Source organism: Xyrauchen texanus, chromosome 32 (genome assembly GCF_025860055.1).
Source record: "Xyrauchen texanus isolate HMW12.3.18 chromosome 32, RBS_HiC_50CHRs, whole genome shotgun sequence".
Taxonomy (NCBI): domain Eukaryota; kingdom Metazoa; phylum Chordata; class Actinopteri; order Cypriniformes; family Catostomidae; genus Xyrauchen; species Xyrauchen texanus.
This window is the reverse complement of record NC_068307.1, coordinates 36842421-36863319: the sequence shown is the minus strand read 5'-3', so window position 1 is coordinate 36863319 and position 20899 is coordinate 36842421. Positions and strand designations below refer to the sequence as shown.

The 20899-nt window shown below is 39.8% G+C and overlaps 1 protein-coding gene across 6 annotated transcripts in view; it reads right to left on the bottom strand.

Annotated features, from left to right (window-relative positions):
- Nucleotides 1–20899, bottom strand: part of itpr1b (inositol 1,4,5-trisphosphate receptor, type 1b) — a 206487-nt gene that overhangs the window by 82842 nt on the left and 102746 nt on the right. For 5 of the 6 annotated variants that reach the window (XM_052101305.1, XM_052101306.1, XM_052101307.1 and 2 more), the window contains 2 exons: nucleotides 16006–16154; nucleotides 12436–12547 (listed from right to left, as the gene is read on the bottom strand). In XM_052101305.1, coding sequence (XP_051957265.1) covers nucleotides 12436–12547; nucleotides 16006–16154 — 261 coding nt within the window. Of the gene's footprint in view, nucleotides 1–11214; nucleotides 11251–12435; nucleotides 12548–16005; nucleotides 16155–20899 lie in introns of all 6 variants that reach the window. The other variant, XM_052101304.1, reaches the window with a different exon arrangement.

Here is a 20899-nt window from a genome sequence, read left to right as displayed (position 1 = left end):
GAATTAAAAAAATCTAATCATTTGCTCAAATAACATACATAGCAGCTCACAGTCATTGCGCTTGACGATTGCGTTCAGAACAATTAGTTTGCTCTGAATGGATGCATAACTAGAAAAAAAAGAGAGGAAATTCTGAGCATGTTATTCGGAACCGTTCTAGTGTAGCAGACACAAAGGGAAAGAGGGGGGTTCTAAATTAGCAACTACCGTGACGCACAACATGTTTGTCTGACTAATACTGCAACCAGTGAGGAATCTCCCTCTCTGCAACTTAAATGTTTTTCAGCTGGAAAATAATGCAGCTTCAAAAACAAAGTGTGAATGTGAAATTGTCCCTCTTTAGGTACTATAAATGCACACTTTCATCACATGCTTTAAAAACACTTTCCTGTGAATTTCCCCATGGGGATAAATACAGCACTTCCATTCATCCTTCCATCCTGTATTATAACCGAATTAAAGAGTTGACCTAAAAATGAAAATTATGTCATTTAGTCACACTCATGTTGATCTAAATACTTTCCTCCGTTGAACACTAAAGGAGATGTTACCATTCACTTTCCTTGTATGAAATAAAAGAGAATCGTCAGCATTCTTTGAAATGATCTGTTCCACGAAAGAAGTCACATTTTTGGGTGAACTATCCCTTTAACATATTTAACAGACTTTGAAGGAGCTTTCAAGCAAATACCATCTCACAATTTGCATCTTTATCTTGGCTCCTTTCTTCCATTACAAATCACAAGTTTGTCAAGTGTTTGGGACAAGACATCTCTTTGCGCATTTACTGATGTCACAGCTTCATTTTTAGCAGTGCATGTCAATGGCGAGAAGCCCTCTTGCAATGGGTTTGTTTGAGTCACTGTAACTAGGAAACAACAGTCGTTTCTTATTGATGGCGATTCGTCATCGTAGACAAAAGCACGACTGGGTTTGCATACATTCTTATCAGCTTTGGTTTATCTTTATGACCTGTTTAATAATATGAACTCAACATCTTGGATGTGTGTCCATTTTAAACCTTTGGCCCAAGCGTGAGTGTCTTGATTAAAGAATCTGGATTGGTGACCTAATCTATGCTTTTCAAATTGAGGAAATACGGGAGAAATGTATTTGGCTTTCTCAAACAAAAAGGAAGGGTATAGAGAGAAGAGTTTAGTACAAGGTCTTTAAGATGTCGCATGCCCACCCATTGTGCCACTGCCAGTGTCTCTATGTAAACAGCCTATTGCACTTTTATTGGCAATTACTGCAGAAGGTCACACATAAAGGAAGGGGCCTGAATTCCAGGAAAAAAGGAGGGGAAAAAAGAAGGACAGGTGTTATGTAACCTCTGGTAGAGAGCTGGCGGGAATCCAGGAATCGTGCTGCACGCAGGCGAGGAAACTGGGACACAGATATGTGCAGGGACGGATGTGTCCACAGCTACCCCCAAAGGGCGGCTGGGGAACTGCAGAGGAGGGGCCAGTTTAACTGCTGCTGAAGCATAAAGAAGCTCATGAGGACACATGAGGACAACAGACCTGAACTAACAAACAGACTACTGGAACTGAGTGAGAGTCTATAGACACCATTCACTTGGGGGAGAGAGGGAGAAAAGAGGGGGAAGGGATGAAGGAAGAAAGAAAGAAAGAAGCTAAAGAAAAAAGAGTGAAAGAGAAAGGGAAATAAAAAAAGCAGAAAAAGAGCAAAAGTAAGGGAAGAAGAAAGAGTGCAAAACAAAGGGCAGAAGAGCGCAAGAAAAAGCGAAAAAAGAAAGATCAAAATAAACATTGCGAGAAAGAAAGATATATTCTAAACAAGTATGTGAACGCAAATCCTTTAAGATATGCAAGCTTGATTTTAACAGTTGATGCATTCCAAAAGGAATCAGACTGCAATTCATAATGCAATGCAAGTATGCAAAGCATTCTCTGCATTTCTGCAAGGGGCTGTACATCAGACACTAGCATAAAAAGACATTTAACGGTACAGTAAGTCTATCGCCCCCTTGAGTACTAAGGTTTGTTACCGCCACAGTAAAAGTTCAGAACGGATGCAAACTTGTGCGGAAAAAAAAAAAAAAAAAACTAGAGGGAGCGCAATGAATAGGACAGAAAGAGAGTAAGAAAGAAAGAGCGAAAGAAAAAGAAAGACCTGCATCAAAAAGTTCTGACCGAATGCAATATTGCGCTTAAAAAAAACCAGTAGCTCAATGTATAGAACAGAACAGCTTAAAATTTTATGTTTTACCTTTTTACTGGTATTTAAGTGTATTTTCTTACTTTATTTACTTGTTTATAGTCAAAACAAGTGAAAAAAATATGCCAGTGCCGAAGAAGTAATCAAAAGTATCTAGATTACGTTAATGACCTTGAATAATCTAAAGGAATACGTTAATAATTAAATTATTACAGCATATAATCTGTAATCTGATGCGAAATATTTTTTAAAAGTAACCTTCCTGACCCTGCGTGTTTGGTGTAAAAAGCCAGTAACACAAAAACATTAAGTACAACAGGCCACGTAACTCCAATGCATTGACCAAGTTTTTGCATCCGAGTTTGCATACTTGCATAGAGTATGTGTCTGGCCTTATGGCTAGGCTATACGCTTTTCCATGTGCCGTTACATTTCACACATTGTCGAGTGCTCAGCCTTTCAAAGTATACTTTGTTGACCACAAGCCTGTACAGATGTGTTCACCACATGTGGACAATGACTACTATCTGATACTCAGATCTGTGATAGGACAAAAAAGAAGTAAAATGTACAGAGCAAAGACTGCAACACAGTGAACAATGAACCATACCATAAATCTCCACTTTCACTTTAACGTTAATTAATCTGTTTCTCACCCACACCTATCATATAGTTTCTGAAGATATGGATTTAACCACTTGATTTTTATTGATTACTTTTATACTGCCTTTGTGATTTTTGGAGTTCCGAACATGTTCACCATTCACTTTCATTGTAAGGACCAACAGAGCTGAGATATTCTTCTAAAAATCTTTGTTTGGGTTCAGCAGAAGAAATAAAGTCGTATACATCTGGGATAGCATTAGAGTGAGTAAATAGTTTTGGGTGAACTATTCCTTTTACCACCTAATTCAAACTCATCAAATATGAGATTAAAGAGAAATTTTATAAAACCTTACATTTTCTGTTAAAACTCATGTATTATTTGAATCATAAATGTATTTCCAGTGTAAAACATTACTAAAATACTAAAACAGTATTAACACTGGGCATCAGACAGACTTCTGAAACACATACAGACGGGGTGTAATTGTGATTGGCTGGCACGGACCAAGCAAAGGGCTCACACACAACCGCATGCATACACTCACTCTTTCTCTCCTGTAGCGAGTCCATCCCCATTACATAACCTTCCCCACACCAAATTATCCTTCCCATCCTGCTTAAATCGCAAACTCTCAAATATATACAGGATTAGGCTGGATCCATGCCATATCCCAGCAGTTTACACCCATCCCAGCCCTGATACTGTGATAACACAGAGATTCCCTTATTTAATATAAAGATAGCAAGGTGTTATATGTTATAAGAGGACTCAGCCAGGCATGGTCCATCTATACATGTGTCATGAACACGTGTACATTTTAAGGGAACTGCATTCCTTTTCAATGTGTGCAGAAGTCTGGATACAAGTCTGACAAAATCCGTGTCTGGATGTGTTTTGAGAAAAACATTATGAAGCAGATGACTTAAGGAGACTCAGGAGTTAGACAGGAAAGAGAGAGACACAGAGAAAGAGAGTCCTCAGATTCATCCAGTCTATGTGTGAGACTCTATCAATCATAACACAAGAAATTAGGGATTTTCATACAAACAGGAGGGATAGTTCAACCAAAATTCAACCTGGGCTGGTCTGCTGGAGCTGCGGGGAAACCGCGGTTAATTCCCGCTAATTCTGGGAACCAATTGGCTCCGTTTTAAAAATCCATTGAGAGTAATATGGGATGGGTCCTGCAATTAGCGGGGCGGGGTGTGACGTGCGATACCATGGCTGGTGAGGCGGTGTCATGGCCGTCAACATCGGCTTTGTTTCAGGATAACGCATATGGGGGAGTTCCCATTCTCAGGGGCTTCCCTGAGGGGGACTTCCCTCTGGAGCAGTCATGTGACGAGTCCCTCAAGCACACATTCGACCAAGTGAAAGTAGCTCCAGCCTGGTCTTGCGCTTACCCATACTTTTCTGTTATTAAAGAGCGGATGTATCAAGTGACGCAGGACACTCAAACCAAAGAGAATACAACTCAGCTGTTAGTACCAAAGAGCTGTTGGGAAACACTCTTCCAGGTAGCTCATCATAATCCAATGGTAGCCACTTTGTTCATGGAAAAACTTTGAACCGTGTAATGATCCGTTTCTTTTGGCGAGGCATTCACGGGGACGTTCGCAAGTGGTGTGCGGCGTGCCGTGAATGTCAGATGGTGAATCCAACGGCCACCCCAAAAGCGCCATTACGCCCGCTGCCGTTGATCAAGATCCTCTTTGACATGACATGGCATGGATCTTGTCGGACCATTAGAGCGGACTGCACGTGGCCATCACTTTGCATTGGTTCTGGTGTTTGTATTGGTTCTGGTGGACTATGCAATGCGATATCCGGAAGCAGTGCCCCTGCTCAACATCTCAGCATGCAATGGTGCGGAGGCACTCTTAAGAATAATCTTCTGGGTGGGGACTCCAAAGGAAATCCACACTGATCAAGGCACAACTTGCATGTCACGTACACTACGCAAACTATATTAATTATTAGGCATTAAGTTGATTCGCACCAGCTTTTACCACCCGCAAACAGACAGGTTGGTTGAACGATTTAATAAGACCTTACAAACCATGGTTCATAAATTCATACACGAAGATGCTAAAAACTGGGATAAGTGGCTCGAACCCCTTCTATTTGCAGTACGAGAGGTCCCACAAGCCTCCATAGCATAGTAAATACTAGAATAGTAAAAATCAAATTCAATACGTTCTTGACCTTCGAGCAAAACTCCACACTTTGGGGCAGGTAACACAGGAGAATTTGCTTCAAACTCAGGAGCGTCAATGGCGACTGTACGACAAGGGCACTTGACTATGGGAATTCGCACACAAACCTCATAGACCACCATATTGAGACCACCCCGGGAGTGGTGGTTCGTAGTTGCCCCTATCGTCTTCCTGATCACAAGAAAAAGATTGTTCAGGAAGAATTAGAGGCAATGCTGGTAATGGGCGTAATACAAGAGTTGCACAGTGATTTGGCAATCCCAGTAGTTGTAGTTCTGGTACCAAAGAGTGATGGCTCGGTCCGGTTCGGTGTTGAATACCGGAAAGCGAACGCGGTGTCCAAACTGAATGCGTATCCAATGCCGCAAATTGATGAGTTACTCGATCGGTTGGGCGCGGCTCAATTTTACTCAACAATGGACTTAACAAAGGGTTATTGACAGATCATTTTAACTCCAATATCTCGAGAAGAGACCGCTTTTTCCACACCATTCGGATTACACCAATACGTGACTCTTCCTTTCGGGTTTGTTCAGAGCCCAGCCATGTTCCAGCGCCTTATGGACAAGGTCCTCAGATTACATATGGCATATGCCGCCACATACCTAGATGATATCATAATTTACAGCGATGATTGGCAGCAGCATATGCAACATCTGAGGGGTGTCCTGAGCACGCTGAGACAGGCGGGACTCACGGCCAACCCGAAGAATTGCACAATTGGGCAGCTGGAAGTAAGGTATTTGCGTTCCACTTGGGACACACCTTACCCCTTTTTTGATCTTGGGTGCCAAAGACCAAAAAAGGGGTAAGGCAGTTATTTGGGCTGGCTGGCTACAACCAAAGGTTTGTGCCTAGCTACTCTGATGCCACCAGCCTGCAGGTCAGAGAGACCAGAGAGTACATACACAAACTAGTTGAAACCTTTCTACAATAAAGACAGTATTGGCAATGGTGTTTAAGCCCCGCCCTTTTAGGCGCAAAGCTGACCAGTATAAAAGCGGCGCTCAAACACCATTCCTCAGAATTTTCTGACTCCGGGACAAAGAGCACATCGTTCACACCTCAAAAAAACCCTGAGTCTTATGCATTGTACCGTTCCCTTCATCTCAGTGAACCAAAGTTACGCATGTAACCGAGACATTCCCTTACGATTCAGTAAACTTGACAGTGTGTCACTAAGATGACATTATGGGGAGCAGATTCCCATCATGCCGCACTACACAACATAACGTTCCCAAAGAAGAAACAACGACACAATCCTGCGGGACGGCAACCGACATGTGTATATTGCAAGTGAATGACCCTCACTGTGAGCCAGAAGGGGAGCACTCAGAATATATATATGAACTATGGTCATAAGGCATGAATTAACGCCTTTATGAACCCAGTAGGGAAGGACTTTTTTTTGTAATGAAAGTGCCTGTGACTTTTGGAAAATACAACGGTCACTGGGTCTTTGCCATGTGAAAAGCACCAATTATTGAACACATTCCATTTTAGTGCATAAAGGCATCTCGTGGATGATGCTCTAGCCTGTAAAATGGTGTTCATAACCGACTATTCTGGCTCATTTGCTGTGCTCCAATCAAAGGATACATGTGTAGGTTTCACAGCTCTGGCTGGGGATGCCAAATCGTGCCTTGTGTTTGAGAGAAAGTCTCTCCTTAGCTGTATTTTCCATGGAGGCCTGTCCAGTTTTTCTACCATCTCCTGAAACCAGGACTGATTGGACCATTTCAGCGCAATTAACAGAACAGTTTCCATGTCCACTCGGACTTTGCTGATGACAGAATGGAGACACACCAGGGGAAATGCATACTATGATGGCGGATGCTGCTGCCATAAAACACAGCATTCACTGGAATGACTTCAGTGGTAATGTTTTTCCAGTTTGAACTGAGACAGACACAGAAGAATGGTCTGTACGCACTAGTTTGTGAGGTGTGCATGCATGCTCATGGAGTCGAGGCAAACTCCTAAAAAGAAAATTTACTGGCTGGGGAAAAGTTTGCTTTTCACACAGTTGACAAGATTTTCCATATGGCAAAGCTGCAAGTCTCTGTGTTCAATCAGCAGTGATTGGCTAGTAATAAACAATCGCTGAGGTAATTAAAAACACCTACACTGTTCATTTTCAATGGGGCTTGTGCCGCATCAATACATTTCGTGAACATTCCAGGAGCCAGAGATGGACTGAAATGAAGGACTTTAAATTGATGCACAGTTCCCTTGAATGTGAATCTAAAAAGCCACCTGTAACACAATGTAATTGGTACATGAATCTACTGACGCAAAACAGTCCTGAGGACGGATGTGTGCGGAAGTTTGAGTTAACATTTTGAATGGGTGATTCGCGAGCGTGCGATTCAAGCATCTCAGGACTAGAATGGGTTGAAGCCCAATGTCCTTCTCTAGAATGAGGAATTAACGGCTGTGTGCATCGCAGTGTAGAGCAGTCTCTATTGCGTTTTTTGCGAGGAGACTGTGAATCTCTGTGCGCAACACCGGCACATCCTGTGGTTGGACCACAGATTGCAAAAGCACCAATGAAGTGTAATTCAGTGAACAAACTGAATTGCATGACCATGCACGATCGTTTTAAACATCCAGTCTGACACGCCCATGAGGGCTTGCCCTCGAATCAACCTCTACCACATTCTTTGCTAGAGGACTGTGTATTTTGCCTCGTAACACAGACGTATCTTCAGACGGAGCCGTGGAAGACAGGACACCATTGAAACGGGGTGGCCAATGTGCAAATTGGATCATATATCCATGTTCGATCACTTTTAGCACCCAGTGGATAATGCCAGTAAGGGCTCGCCATGTGTCCTCGTAACGGGACAGAGGGCAATTTGGTTTGTTCATTGTATGCTCACCATTGGAAGCAGTTGTGCATAATGTATGGGCTTTGAATAGGGAAAGCCCTTATTGAAAAAGTGTGAGCATCTCATGCATGTGCAACAAGCGCTGTACTCTTTTTTGGATTCTTTATTGCATGTGATTTAATGTGAGACAAAGAAACAACATATCGTACAACATTTTGAACAATATTCCTTTCCCGACAAACAGCAGTGGGAAGAGAGGAATAGCATTGTGTGTCAGGAGCACTTTTGCTGCGCGGGGGGAGGAGGGGATTTCCCTTCTGCACTGGGCTTGCGCCGAGGAAGCTGCCTTCGTTTGGGCCATGGCTTGCGTGGCTTTACCTGCAACTCGGCGGTGACATTTGGCGGCAGCAGGCATTGGGCTGGCCCGAGACAGAGAGGGAGTGAGCCTGCTGTGATGAAGTACTGTGTAGAAGTACTGAAGTACTGTTTTGGCATAAAATGCCTGTGAGTGCTGCTGAGTCGTGATGTAGAGCTCAGCAAATCTATCCACAGAGCCACCAAAAAGGCTGGCTGGAGACACCGGAGCATCAAATAAAACTTATTTTTCCACATCATGAATTTCCATGAGGGTCAGCCAGATGTGACGATGTAAAACCACCAGTGTGGAGCTATTTGAATGTCTCTGGATTGTTGCATTGCTCATTCATGTGCTTGAGGAGCTTAGCTTGGACAACGTGATTTCCACTCCCTGCTTCTTGCCAGGCAGAGATGTGCCGCTGCCACCTCTTCCACAGGGGGAAGTTGGGCATAACCTTTGTCTTTCCCGGGGTCCACTTTAGTGAGGAGAGTGGAATCACTGTGCAAGCGAACTGAATAAGGCGCGCACACCAGGATATTGTCAGTTCGTTATGAACTTCTGGGAAGAACAGGGCAGATCTGCGGAACACGATCTACGATGTCTGGTCTGCAAGAACCATTCATCAAAGTGAGATTTTTCAGGTTCCTCTGGAGGAGACCACTCGAGACCGAGCTCTTCGACTGCCCTTGAAAGGATGTGAAGAATCTCCTTGTCAGTGGCGTATGCACGCTCCTCACTGGGGGAAGCGGTGACAACATCCTTCATTGACCACTAGCCAGAAGCAGCAAGAAACATAACATCATCATCCCTAGCATCAGAACCTCCGAACGTTGTGGTCATGCGCTCTTACCGAGGGCTGAAGCTCACATACTTTATCGGCATAGACACAGTATGTGTATATCGAGGGACTTGCAGGGCATGTGCTGTCACAAGGTCCACCTCAAATTCATGCTGCTCGACCTTGCGGCCGCGGCGTGCCTCCTCGTGTGATCCCTCGGGAGGCCCACAATTTGCGAGCAAACCATTTTGAGACTCATGCCCTCACAGTGAGGGCAGTTTGTCTCTATGAGAGCTGACTCCGCGTGTGACAGTGAATCCAGCTCTCATGCTGATCTGATGTGTCCCTGGCAAAAGGAACAGTTAAAAATATGCGAAAAAGTGGCCCGTTCACCAGCAAAGCTTCAAGCGGCGAGGCGGAGTAAATGCTCGCCGGAACACTGCAGGGGCGAACAGTCTTCTCGTTGCCATGAAGATTCCGACCGCTGACTCGTGTATATCAACGGCAAAGTAGTAGAAGGTTTCTAGACGAGATAAGAATTGCTGTCTTGAAGGAATAAAGTTCTGATGAATGGTGTCTGTGCTTTTATACCGGTCAGCTTTGTGCCTAAAAGGGCGGTGCTTAAACACCATAGACAGTACTGGCATTATTGTAGAAAGGTTTAAACTAGGTCAGGTAGAGTAGTGTCTGCTTAGTGACGCAATGTCAAGTGTACTGAATTGAAGGGAACTAAGATTGGATTATTCAGCCAAGCAAGCTCACAGACAATTTTCTTTTTTAAAAGAACTTCCTAAAGTGAAAGCAGATTTTTTTTTAGCTATTTGGGGCTTACAGCAGCAGTTTTTGGAGCATAAATGAGACATCCGTATTTGATGACTTCTTTTTGATTCTTTTGAAATGCTTTTGAACTGTGGTATTAGGGAAACAAAATTAACTGTATAGTCACATTTCGGAGAGTGAGAGCTTTTATGTGATATAGGACTTGTTCCTTTATGTGCTATGTGAAGAATTTTTGTACAAATATTTCTTCCCCATTACCTCTGGAGGGCACTAATTTTCAACGTGAATGATTCAAGGCCTTATTCTGTTATTTTAAGTAACATAAATGCATAAGTTATTGTTACATTCCTTATCAAAACACCCTCTAACTATTTGGTCACCATTTAAGCCAGAAGTTTTACCAGTAAGAATGTATGGAAAAGCACATTTTACTTTTTTAAATGACTTAATCTGACCCTTAAATTTCTGCTTTTTTCTTTTCTTTTTTTTCCTCAGAAGGAGGTGGTTAGGAGTTTATCTTATTATGTGAGAGATATATTTACACTGACCTTAATTTGAAATCAAAACACTCTAAAAACACCCAAAAACTCACGCCCTTCACTGACCCTTTACACTTTTCCTATAACTGGTTAATGCATGCATACACAAATAAATGTAATTTGCTGTATTATTTTTCTTGCTCACCCATACAACACAAATGTATGGGTGTTTAAAGAACATTTTCACCCACCTTCCTTTTAATGGGAAGACCGGATTGGGTTTCTTCCTCAGAACTGATAGGAGAGTAGTGACTATAAATATAGTATGTACGCCCACCTGCCTTCCTAACTTTAACTCAAGCACACATTGCACATGCACACTTTTAAATAAGTGTTACGCATAAATACAGTGCTTCATGGCAGCACTGTATTGAAATTCATCTAACCTCTTTTATTTTTCTAATCATTCAGATTCAGTTCCTTAACCTCACTTTAAAAACTCTACATAGTTGGCTAAACTATGATTAATATAAACCTTGCTTTGAGTAAAAAAAAAACTGGGAAAATGTAGCATTGTTTTTTAAACAACTGGCTGAAATTATACAAGTATGTTGTGACATTGCACCACTGCTGAATGTAACAGGAACGTAAACTTGACGCTACAAAGAGGAAGTGTGAACAAAGGTGGTGGCGGCTTGAAACTTGCAAAAATGTTCACCAGCACACACACTACCTAAAACAAGGCCAGTGGTGAAACATGTGCACACACACACGCAAACACACACTGAAACTATCGGGTGAGGTCAACTTCACACAACCTCAACACACACGGACAGAGAAACAAGATGGTCGGTTTGTGGTGAAGTCACGTTGACAAAAACCAGCTAAACAGCTCAAAGAAAACGAGAACAAGTGCTAACTAGGGCGACTAAAGCCGTGCGGGAAGCCGAACTAAACAGCAAAAACTAAAATAAAGAAAACAACCTCAGCCACATCCAACTCATCATCAAAGGCAATCAGCTGGAAGAGAAGAGCACACAGCAAAGTTAGTATTGTGAAGGAAGAACGTTAGAGAACGCTTGAAACAAAAATGGCAAACAAGAACATTTTCGTTAGTGGCATAACGGAGGATTATTGATTAGCAATGTTCAGAGGCATTGGTCGCTATCTACGTAACATGTAGATGCAACCAAGGCCAATTGTTTATGTTTAAAGCAGAGGTTGGAAACTAACGATTCAATAAAGTCTTAAGTGTTCAAATACAGTGGCCCCAAAAAGTATTTGGACCCTGAAGTCACACTTAAAAAGTATGATTGTCATTGCATTGTTACAAAAACCAAGTGTCATTTGTAAATATGCCTTTTCAGAACTAACTTCACTTTTAACAGCCATTTTGAAAACCAGATATCATGTCCAAACACTTTTTTCTTCATTTTTTTAACAATACTTCTATTTTTATGTCATTTAAAAGCTAACTAATAACATTTAGTGAAATGTTTAGCTTGAAAAGTGTGCTTTTGATATTTTATTTTAAATAAATGTAATTTTGTTTGCTATTTTTATTTTAATGCAATGACATGAATACATTTTTAAGTGTGGTTTAAGAGTCCAAATACTTTTTGGGGCCTCTGTACGCAAGTGACGTTTATTGGTTGTTAATTAATTTAGTACATGCTTGTTAAGCATTAAGCATGGAGTTAGGTTTTTATTTTTTGGAAGCAGAGATGACTTACAAACCCATATTTGGAAGAATGGGCATGTTTTATAAAGTGTTAGGAGTAATAAACATATATTGTGTGTGTTTGAGATTGTGTGCGACTGCATGTATAAAAGCATATAGGCTAAAACAATCACAATGTCAGCTCTTTAATGCGGCATTCTGAACTGGACGTTGGGAGGTATTCTGGAAATACAGAGTGAGAGGTGTCCTGCAAGGCCTGTTTGGGGATTTTTATGGGCAATATGGCTAAATGTAACACACACCGAGGGATTCATGTAATTTCATTAGGATGTTTAACAGGCAGCTGTTTAGGAGAGAGGTTTTTGTATGTGGAAGTCCATTTTTTCTTGAATGTCTGTAGTGGAGTTAGGCTACACTGCAACTACAATAAGTGTGTGTGTGTGTGTGTGTGTGTGTGTGTGTGTGTGTGTGTGTGTGTGTGTGTGTGTGTGTGTGTGTGTGTGTGTGTGTGAGATCATGTTTACCTTTTCCCCATAGCCACGGTCTTTAGTCATCATTTCTCGGAGCGTCTGCAGAACCTTTATACACAAACGCTCTTCATTCTCCTCTAAAAGCTGTTTAGTGTGTTTAATTAATCTGAAAGAAAGAAAAAGAGGGAATTAAGTTCTGTCTTAGTGCTTATGATCACACATCGGACGTCAAGATATTCACTGAAATATGACAAATTGCAGGTTATTTCTCAGTATCTCAATTGGTGGACTCTGGTCCGGATTCAGACTGAAGGACAATTAAATCCAGACTGAGATCGAAATCTTTGTGCTAGTTATTTGAAACCTGGCTAGGTGATTGTGTATGCATACATGTATAAAAGCTTGGTGTGAATGGCCCTTTAAACTAGCATGTTAAATGTCTGCAACAGAATCATAGCAACAAGCAAAAAGACAGCCAGTATTTATAACCTTCTCTGCATTAATGCAAGTAGACATGAGGTGCCGCATAATATAGCTGAAGATGTGGTTCTATTACTGACAGTAGACCGTTTTGGAGACAAACAGAAAGCAGCAATATTGATGGATACTGGCAAAGTTCGCTAAAATACACAGCAGAAAACGAGAATGAATCTTCATGTGTCTGATATGACTCCAAAAGTTCAGCTAAGCCAGGTGTATATACACTGATCAGCCACAACATTAAAACCACCTGCCTAATATTGTGTAGCTCCCCCTCGTGCCACCAAAACAGTGCTAACCCGCATCTCAGAATAACATTCTGAGATACTATTCTTCTCAACAAAATTGTACAGAGCGGTTATCTGAGTTACTGTAGACTTTGTCAGTTCTAACCAGACTGGACATTCTCTGTTGACCTCTCTCATCAACAAGGCATTTCCATCCACAGAACTGCCACTCACTGGATGTTTTTAGTTTTTTTACACCATTCTGTGTAAATTCTAGAGACTGCTGTGTGAGAAAATCCCAGGAGATCAGCAGTTAAAGAAATACTCTACTGCACAGATTTTCAAATACAATTTAAGATTTTTTAAAAACCTTTAAGACTTGAACAAATACAATTAGTATGGTATGTCCTTCCAGATCATATTCAAATTGATTTATGCACCAATATATCAACATATACAAATTACAGGTTGACCGATATTGGATTTTGCTGATACAATAATGTGTTGGAAGAAAGCGATAACTGATAAAAAAATTGAAATATTAAATGTGCTAAAAATAATTGTTTACAGTGCTTGGGCCCTAATTTCAGTCTGATCCTCACACCAAACTACCCATACCCTTGAGAGAACTTGGAATATAGTGTGAAAGTTGTATGGATTGATGGTACTTTTATTGCACTTTTTTGTTCATTGTGCTTTTGAGAGCTTGACCGTCCCTGGTCCCAATATGATTGAGTGGTATGAAAAGTGCCAGCAAGAACATTTTGCAATATATCTTCTTTTGTGTTCCGAGAAGATCACAAAGTTTGTAACACTATTAGGGTTAGTAAATTATGACAGAATTTACATATATCTGCCATAAAACTGAGACAAAAGAAACTGAATTGATCTGAACTGTCGATAGCTGGCCGTTTCTCTCCTGCTGACATCACAATGGTTGCTGGCATTGTAATCTAACTCTAGCTAAATCAACTAATCCTCACCTCAGGATTACTCCCAAAGAAATGCTCACGTGCAAACAAAGACAGCTGCACAAACACATAATCCTTTCTGTAGTCTCTCACAGCACGAGGACAAACAAACTGATGACAGGTGGACATCAGTACACCTTAAGCCGGTTGACAAATTCAACTTGACTTAATTACATGAGAGCCAGTGTCTGCAAGAAACAAAAGCAACATCCACATTAATCCGGATACATTTTAAAATGCTGTTTTTGTTTTCAAACTAATCTCCACCCACACTGCTTTTATCAAACATATTCCAAAAGTTGCTTGTCCACACTGAAACATCTGAAAAGGCTTACATCCCCGTAAGAAGCTTGGCCCTGCTTCATTTCCATGTACGGTCTGAAACGCAAATTGTCCTCATGTTCCGCCACTGGACAGCAATTCTGATTAAACTTCCCTTCGCTTTTAAAGAAATGCAATGTGAAGGTTGTACAATTTAAAATATATCTTTAATAACACCATCAAAATGAAAAGTAGGCAGAACAATACTGCGACAACATGGACCACCATCTTGATTGTTGACTGGTTCACATGACTGCGTAATGATGACAAATATGTCATCGTTTTCGAATATCTCCATTTTCTCTGTCCACACTACAACTCAAAATGCATCTATAAATTGATCCACTTGGGAGAGCATTTTCGCTGTTTTCACTGGACAAAAATGCCATCTCAGTGTGGACAGAAGGCCAAAACTTAGCTAAATTTATGCATTTTCAAATTAAAACGTATTAGTTTGGAAGGGGTCGTGGCAATGATTTAAATCCCATACACTGGCTTAAACATGAAGTTTGTTATTTAAAAACTGTAAAGATAATGTCCACACAATCTTCTCCCAACCCATAATCTTTAATAGTTTCAAAAAACAGGTAGTCTTGCCCCAAACTCAAACCATTGTTTGAGCTAAAAAAAAACAGAGCAATGTTTTGGTAGTGCCACAGAGACACATTTTAGGTAAATCAACAAACTTATGGTGTACATGTAGTTGTCTCAGCACATTAAACTTGCATAGGGAAAAAAAAATGTATATCTGACAGTCTAACACCATTTATGTCTGTAAAATCATTGAGTCCTGTTTTTATAAAACTAAGAGATAATGTGATTCATCTGCTATTGTTGTATGTGCTCTTCTGTGATTATATTGGATCCTTTTGAATTCTAGAGAGAAAATGGGTCGCATGTGAATGATGAAGTCCAACGTTACGATAAATGACACACTGTAACGTTCTTCTGTAAATATTCCAAGTAGAAGATTGCCCAGTTAGTAAAACGTATGACTTATGTTAATTATGTAAGGCCTGGTTAATTACTGGACCGGTGGCCAAAAGGTTGTAGGTTCGAACCTCACAAGGGTAGATCTCAGAACTATTTTGGCCTTCAGCAAGACACTTAACATCAGGTTACTATAGGGACTGTACCTATAATATCTGTGAAAGCATTACTAAATTATTAAAGTAGACTAACTGGTGAATCCAGGGCATGCTGAGTGACTCGTCAAGTTTCCTAAGCAACCAATTGGTCACGTTGAGGGTTAACCTCCTCATGGTCGCTATAATGTGGTTCTCGGAAGGGCACGTGGGGAGTTGTGCGTGGATGCCGTGGAGAATAGCATAAGCCTCCGCGGTAATGCGCTCAACAAGCCAACTGAGATTCATCCTACGCCACCATGAGGACCAAGAGTGCATTGGGAATTGGCCATACCAATTGGGTTGAAAAAAAGTAGCCCAAATGGGGAAATGTAATTCAATCCATTCTTTTAGTATGTGTTCAAAGTCACCCCAATAAACATGATTCATGAATGTCACTGGCTCATTTAAACAAAAGAGAAGGATTTTTACAATACTGGTGTCTCATAGCATCCAGGGACACTGGTTTATTGTTAAAGGTTTATGGAAAAGGAAACGCACTTAGAGATGAAGCCTCCACTCTCGCATTTCCGCCGGGCATCTGTGTTCTCTGGGAAGAGCAGTTCTGGGCGATGCAGTACGTCCACCAACACTGAGAGCTCAGCTTGTACCAGAGGCCGTAGACGATCCTCCAGAGCTGATACAATGTCCTAACAATCACACACAGCAGAGAACAAAAATCTCAATAGCAAACAAATGCAAGAATGCATTTAGTTTGACCATGTGCAGCTATAAACGCATTGCTTATTGATAGTATGTTATAATATGGTGGACCATATTTGGGAGTGGAACAAACAGGGTGCAAAATTACTACTTGCAAAGCACCAAATGGGAGTATAAATGATGCTCATAAGTTAGTTAGAACTTCATTAGCAACAGCAACAATCTACATGGTTTAAGATCAAAGTAAAATAAGAAAATAAAACTCCAAAATAATTTGACCCTCGCTGATGTACAATGGGGTTCCAAAATCTGAGGCAATATTCACACTAATCTGTTTTCATTTTCCTAATGTAACTTTTCTCCAAAATATGCAGTAATGAAGAGTGTTTTCGAAATGTTCCATTTTTTGGTGAAGGGAAATGCCACTTTACTGTGGATGAGGTGTTAATGTAGCAAAATATATGCATTTTCTAACAAAAATGTATTAGTGTGCACGTGGCCTGATACTACTTGTGAAAATGGGTTAAATGTTCAAAAGAGGGTATTGTGTATTGAAGCAAGAAAATCTGACCTTCGGAACTTTTGAACATTAAAATGGTTCAAATATGCAACAAAATTGTACATTTGATAAGTGACAGAAATAGTGCAAGATTTTAAATATGTCGTATTAATTTAATGTCATAATGTCATGTTTTATAAGCCACCACAATAAAAATATGATGCAATGAAAATGTGTCTTTTTAACATTTTAGACAGACAGAAAAAAATCAAAATCATGATTTGTTTTTTTATTTGTGCTGGCTAAATTCAGAAACCTTGGGAGACACATAACAGAGCAGTGAGGTGTCCAAAAGTGTCTGAATATTTGGCAACTCATGCTACAGCTGCATGGGACATAGACAGCCGTGATGAGGCCATGGTTTACCGCAACTTGCTAAATCACCCACTTCCCAAACACCCCACCCCTTCCCCTGCTCCAGACTAGCTGACAAACTCACCCCCCACACTGACCTATATCTACACCCCTACACTCATCCGCCTTCTGAGCAGCGTGTGAAAGCAGTATTTTAAGACAGGAAATGCACGTTTCACCCAACAACATCACCTTCTGGTGATGAGGCGTCTTTTTTCCTTACATTTCAACAGAAAACAATATTTCAACACTGTCGTATTTAACAGTGAAACAGCAGTTGATTTATCAGAGAAATCAACTGCTGTTTCACTGTTAAATACGACAGCATGGGCTTCACAATACATCTGCAAACTTATTTCAAGTTCTGTTATTATATTTTAACATGGAAACTGCTTTCAGCCTCTGAATTAAAGTGTTTTTGTTTTTAGTTTAGTTAAAATACTTTCCATATCCCAGTTTAATATGCAGAGATGACTATAAGGAAGCCATTTGTAGTTTGCTGAAGTGTATATACACTGTGATACTATCAAAAAAGAATTAAGTTTACTTGAGCATCCCAACCAGCCCAATATTTTAGAAAAACAATTATTTGAAAATCCTAGAAATTAAAATGTTCAATTACAACATATTAAAACTTACAAGTGCATCACTTTCGAAGATACAGGACTGTGCAAAAGTCTAAGGCACATAAAATGTTTCACATTTGTCTTAAGAAAGTTATTTATATCTTCAGCTTTAGTGTGTCAATAGTAAATATAAATGTTAGACTACCAAAAATTACTTTTTTAAATAAAAAAAGATTAGAATAGAAGAACAGGGAGCCCTGCAACAAATGTCATGGCCCCCTTAAAGCCCCCCACTAAACATTGTGTCAGTCTGAGATTACATTAAAATAGATAGAAGAACTGTGGCGAATTCTCCAAGAAGCTTGGAACATCCTATCTGCCAAAAGCCAAAAAAAAACTGTGTCCAGGTGTACCTAGGAGAATGTTTTAAGTGATAAATGAAAACTATTTATGTAATAATTTTTTAAGACAACCTCACAATGCAACATTTTTCATAAGTGCCTAAAACTTTTGCACACTACTCTTTCAACTTCTGTTTCTATGCAAGATACGACAGCATGGACTTTACAATTCAGTTGTATCTAAAAATCTAAAGTTTTGCTGCATCTGTATTTATCTTGTAATGTGGAATGTGGGCAGAAGGCTGTTCTTAGATCAGTATCAAGAGCCAACCGCAATCAGACTCTATCTAAATTAATATTATAAAAGACTAAACTTCTAAGGTATGGAGGACCGAATGTGACAATATTACAAATAAATACATTTGCACAAATATAAAATCAAAAAATTAAAAAGTATATTTAGAAATTAATCAATAAATGTTCAACTCTGACATAAATGAGCATTTATACATTTATTACCTTGTTTATGCATTATTGTATTTATTTATTTCCACATTTATTTATTTAGGAATGCAGGGTTTTTCCTGCATTGAAAATAATTCGCCGGCAGCCCAAGAAAAATGAATGACATTTATCTCACGTTCAGTGCTTTGTACACGTTAAATATGGTTCACATCTGAGACAAGCATTTATGCAGCACGACTGAAGCCTGGTTTTCCTGTGAGTGTGGCATGACACGCGTGAGCCATCACAGAAGCACTCAACTGGATTATTTTGACATGCGCCAAAGTAAAGGTTTTTCAAAAACACATCAATACCCTTAATAAAATTTAACACGATTTTACATCAGTAACAGTAACTGTGGTATTTTGACAAAAAAAAATTAGTTTCATATGTATTTCAGCAGTGGCAGTTAATTTCTAAATGAGCTAAGGCTACCATTTTTCATAAACAATTTTCAGCAAAATAAATATATTCATAAAAGTTATTATATTCTGACTTTACCTATGAGTAGAAAACTTTACTGAGTTTGAACTGTGCTAGTAAAAATGTTTGTTCCCTAGTCTATAACAGATATTCTTTGTCTTTCATCAGGCTCCTAAAATTTTTAGGAATCTTTAGGAATATTTGAAGGCAAACAAGGCCAATTTATTTCCTAATATCAAACATCATTTGAACAGAACATATGTTTGACCAGGAGTACTCAATAGGCGGACTCTGGTCCGGATCCAGACTGAAGGACATTTCAATATGGACTGAGCTCTAAATCTTTGCGCTAGTTATCTGAAATGATTGTGTAAGCATACGTGTATATGCGCGTGGAGCGGGAATAAAGCGCATTCATCACTAGAGAGAAATATTTCTCTCTGGAGCTGGAATAAAGCGTGTTCAGCGCTACACGTTTTATTCCCGCACTGCACGTGTTGCCTCTCTCCCCACTATAGACATACGGCGCCGAATAAAGCCAGATTTACTGTACGTATGAGCTGCAGGTGTGATTATTTTAACATAAAAAACATTAAAGTGATTTTAGACAATAATGATCCCTCTCTCTCTCTCTCTATCTCTCTCAGACCCTACTAATTTTGTTGTCTCTGGGCACCCAATGTCATCATCCCTGCCCAGTTTTTACGGTTTAGTAATACACTGGCGGCAAAAAGTTTGGAATAATGAACAGATTTTGCCGTTTCGGCAGGAAATTGGTACTTTCATTCACCAAAGTGTCTTTCAACTGATCACAAAGTCTAGTCAGGACATAACTGATGTAAAAAAACAGCACCATCACTGTTTGAAAAAAAATATTTTTGATAAAATCTAGACAGGCCCCATTTCCAGCAGCCATCACTCCAACACCTTATCCTTGAGTAATCAAGCTAAATTGCTAATTTGTTACTACAAAATCACTTGCCATTATATCAAACACAGTTGAAAGCTGTCTGGTTTGTTAAATGAAGCTTAACAATGTCTTTGAGTTGCCACAGTCTTCAATAGACTGGCATGTCTTAAGGTCAATATTAGGTCAAAAATGGCAAAAAAAAAAAAAAAGAAACATCTTTCTCTATAAACTCATCAGTTAATCATTGTTTGAGGAATGAAGGTTATACAATGCTTGAAATTGCCCAAAAACTTTAGATTTCATACAAAGGTGTACACTACAAAAGGACAAAGGACAACTAACTCTAACAAGGACAGAAAGAGATGCGGAAGGCCAGATGTACAACTAAACAAGAGGATAAGTACATCAGAGTCTCTAGTTTGACAAAAAGACACCTCAAATGTCCTCAGCTGACAGCTTCATTGAATTCAACCTGCTCAACAACAGTAAAGAGAAGATTCAGGGATGCAGATCTTATGGGAAGAATTGCAAAGTAAAAGCCACTTTTGAAACAGAAAAACAAAAAGAAAAGGTTAGAGTGTGAAAAGAAACAGACATTGGACAACAAATAATTGGAAAAGAGTGTTATGGATCTTAACCCCATTGAGCTCCTGTTGGATCAACTAGACCGTAAGGTGTGTGAGAATTGCCCGACAAGACACGACACATCTATGGCAAGTGCTACAGGAAGTCTGGGAAGAAATGTCACCTGAGTATCTGGACAAACTGACGGTTAGAATTCCAAGGATCTGAAAAGCTGTCATTGCTGCAAGTGGAGGATTTTTTGATGAGAACCCTTTGAAGTAGTTTAAGAAGTTCTGAAAATGTTTTCAAATTGTAATAGTAATTTTTCATGCTATGAATGTCCTGAATATACACATTGTGATCAGTTGAATGCCACTTTGGTGAATAGAAGTATCAATTTCTTTCCATAAGTTCAAAATCTGTTCATTATTCCAAACATTTGGCGCCAGTGTATATATATATATATATATATATATATATATATATATATATATATATATATATATATATA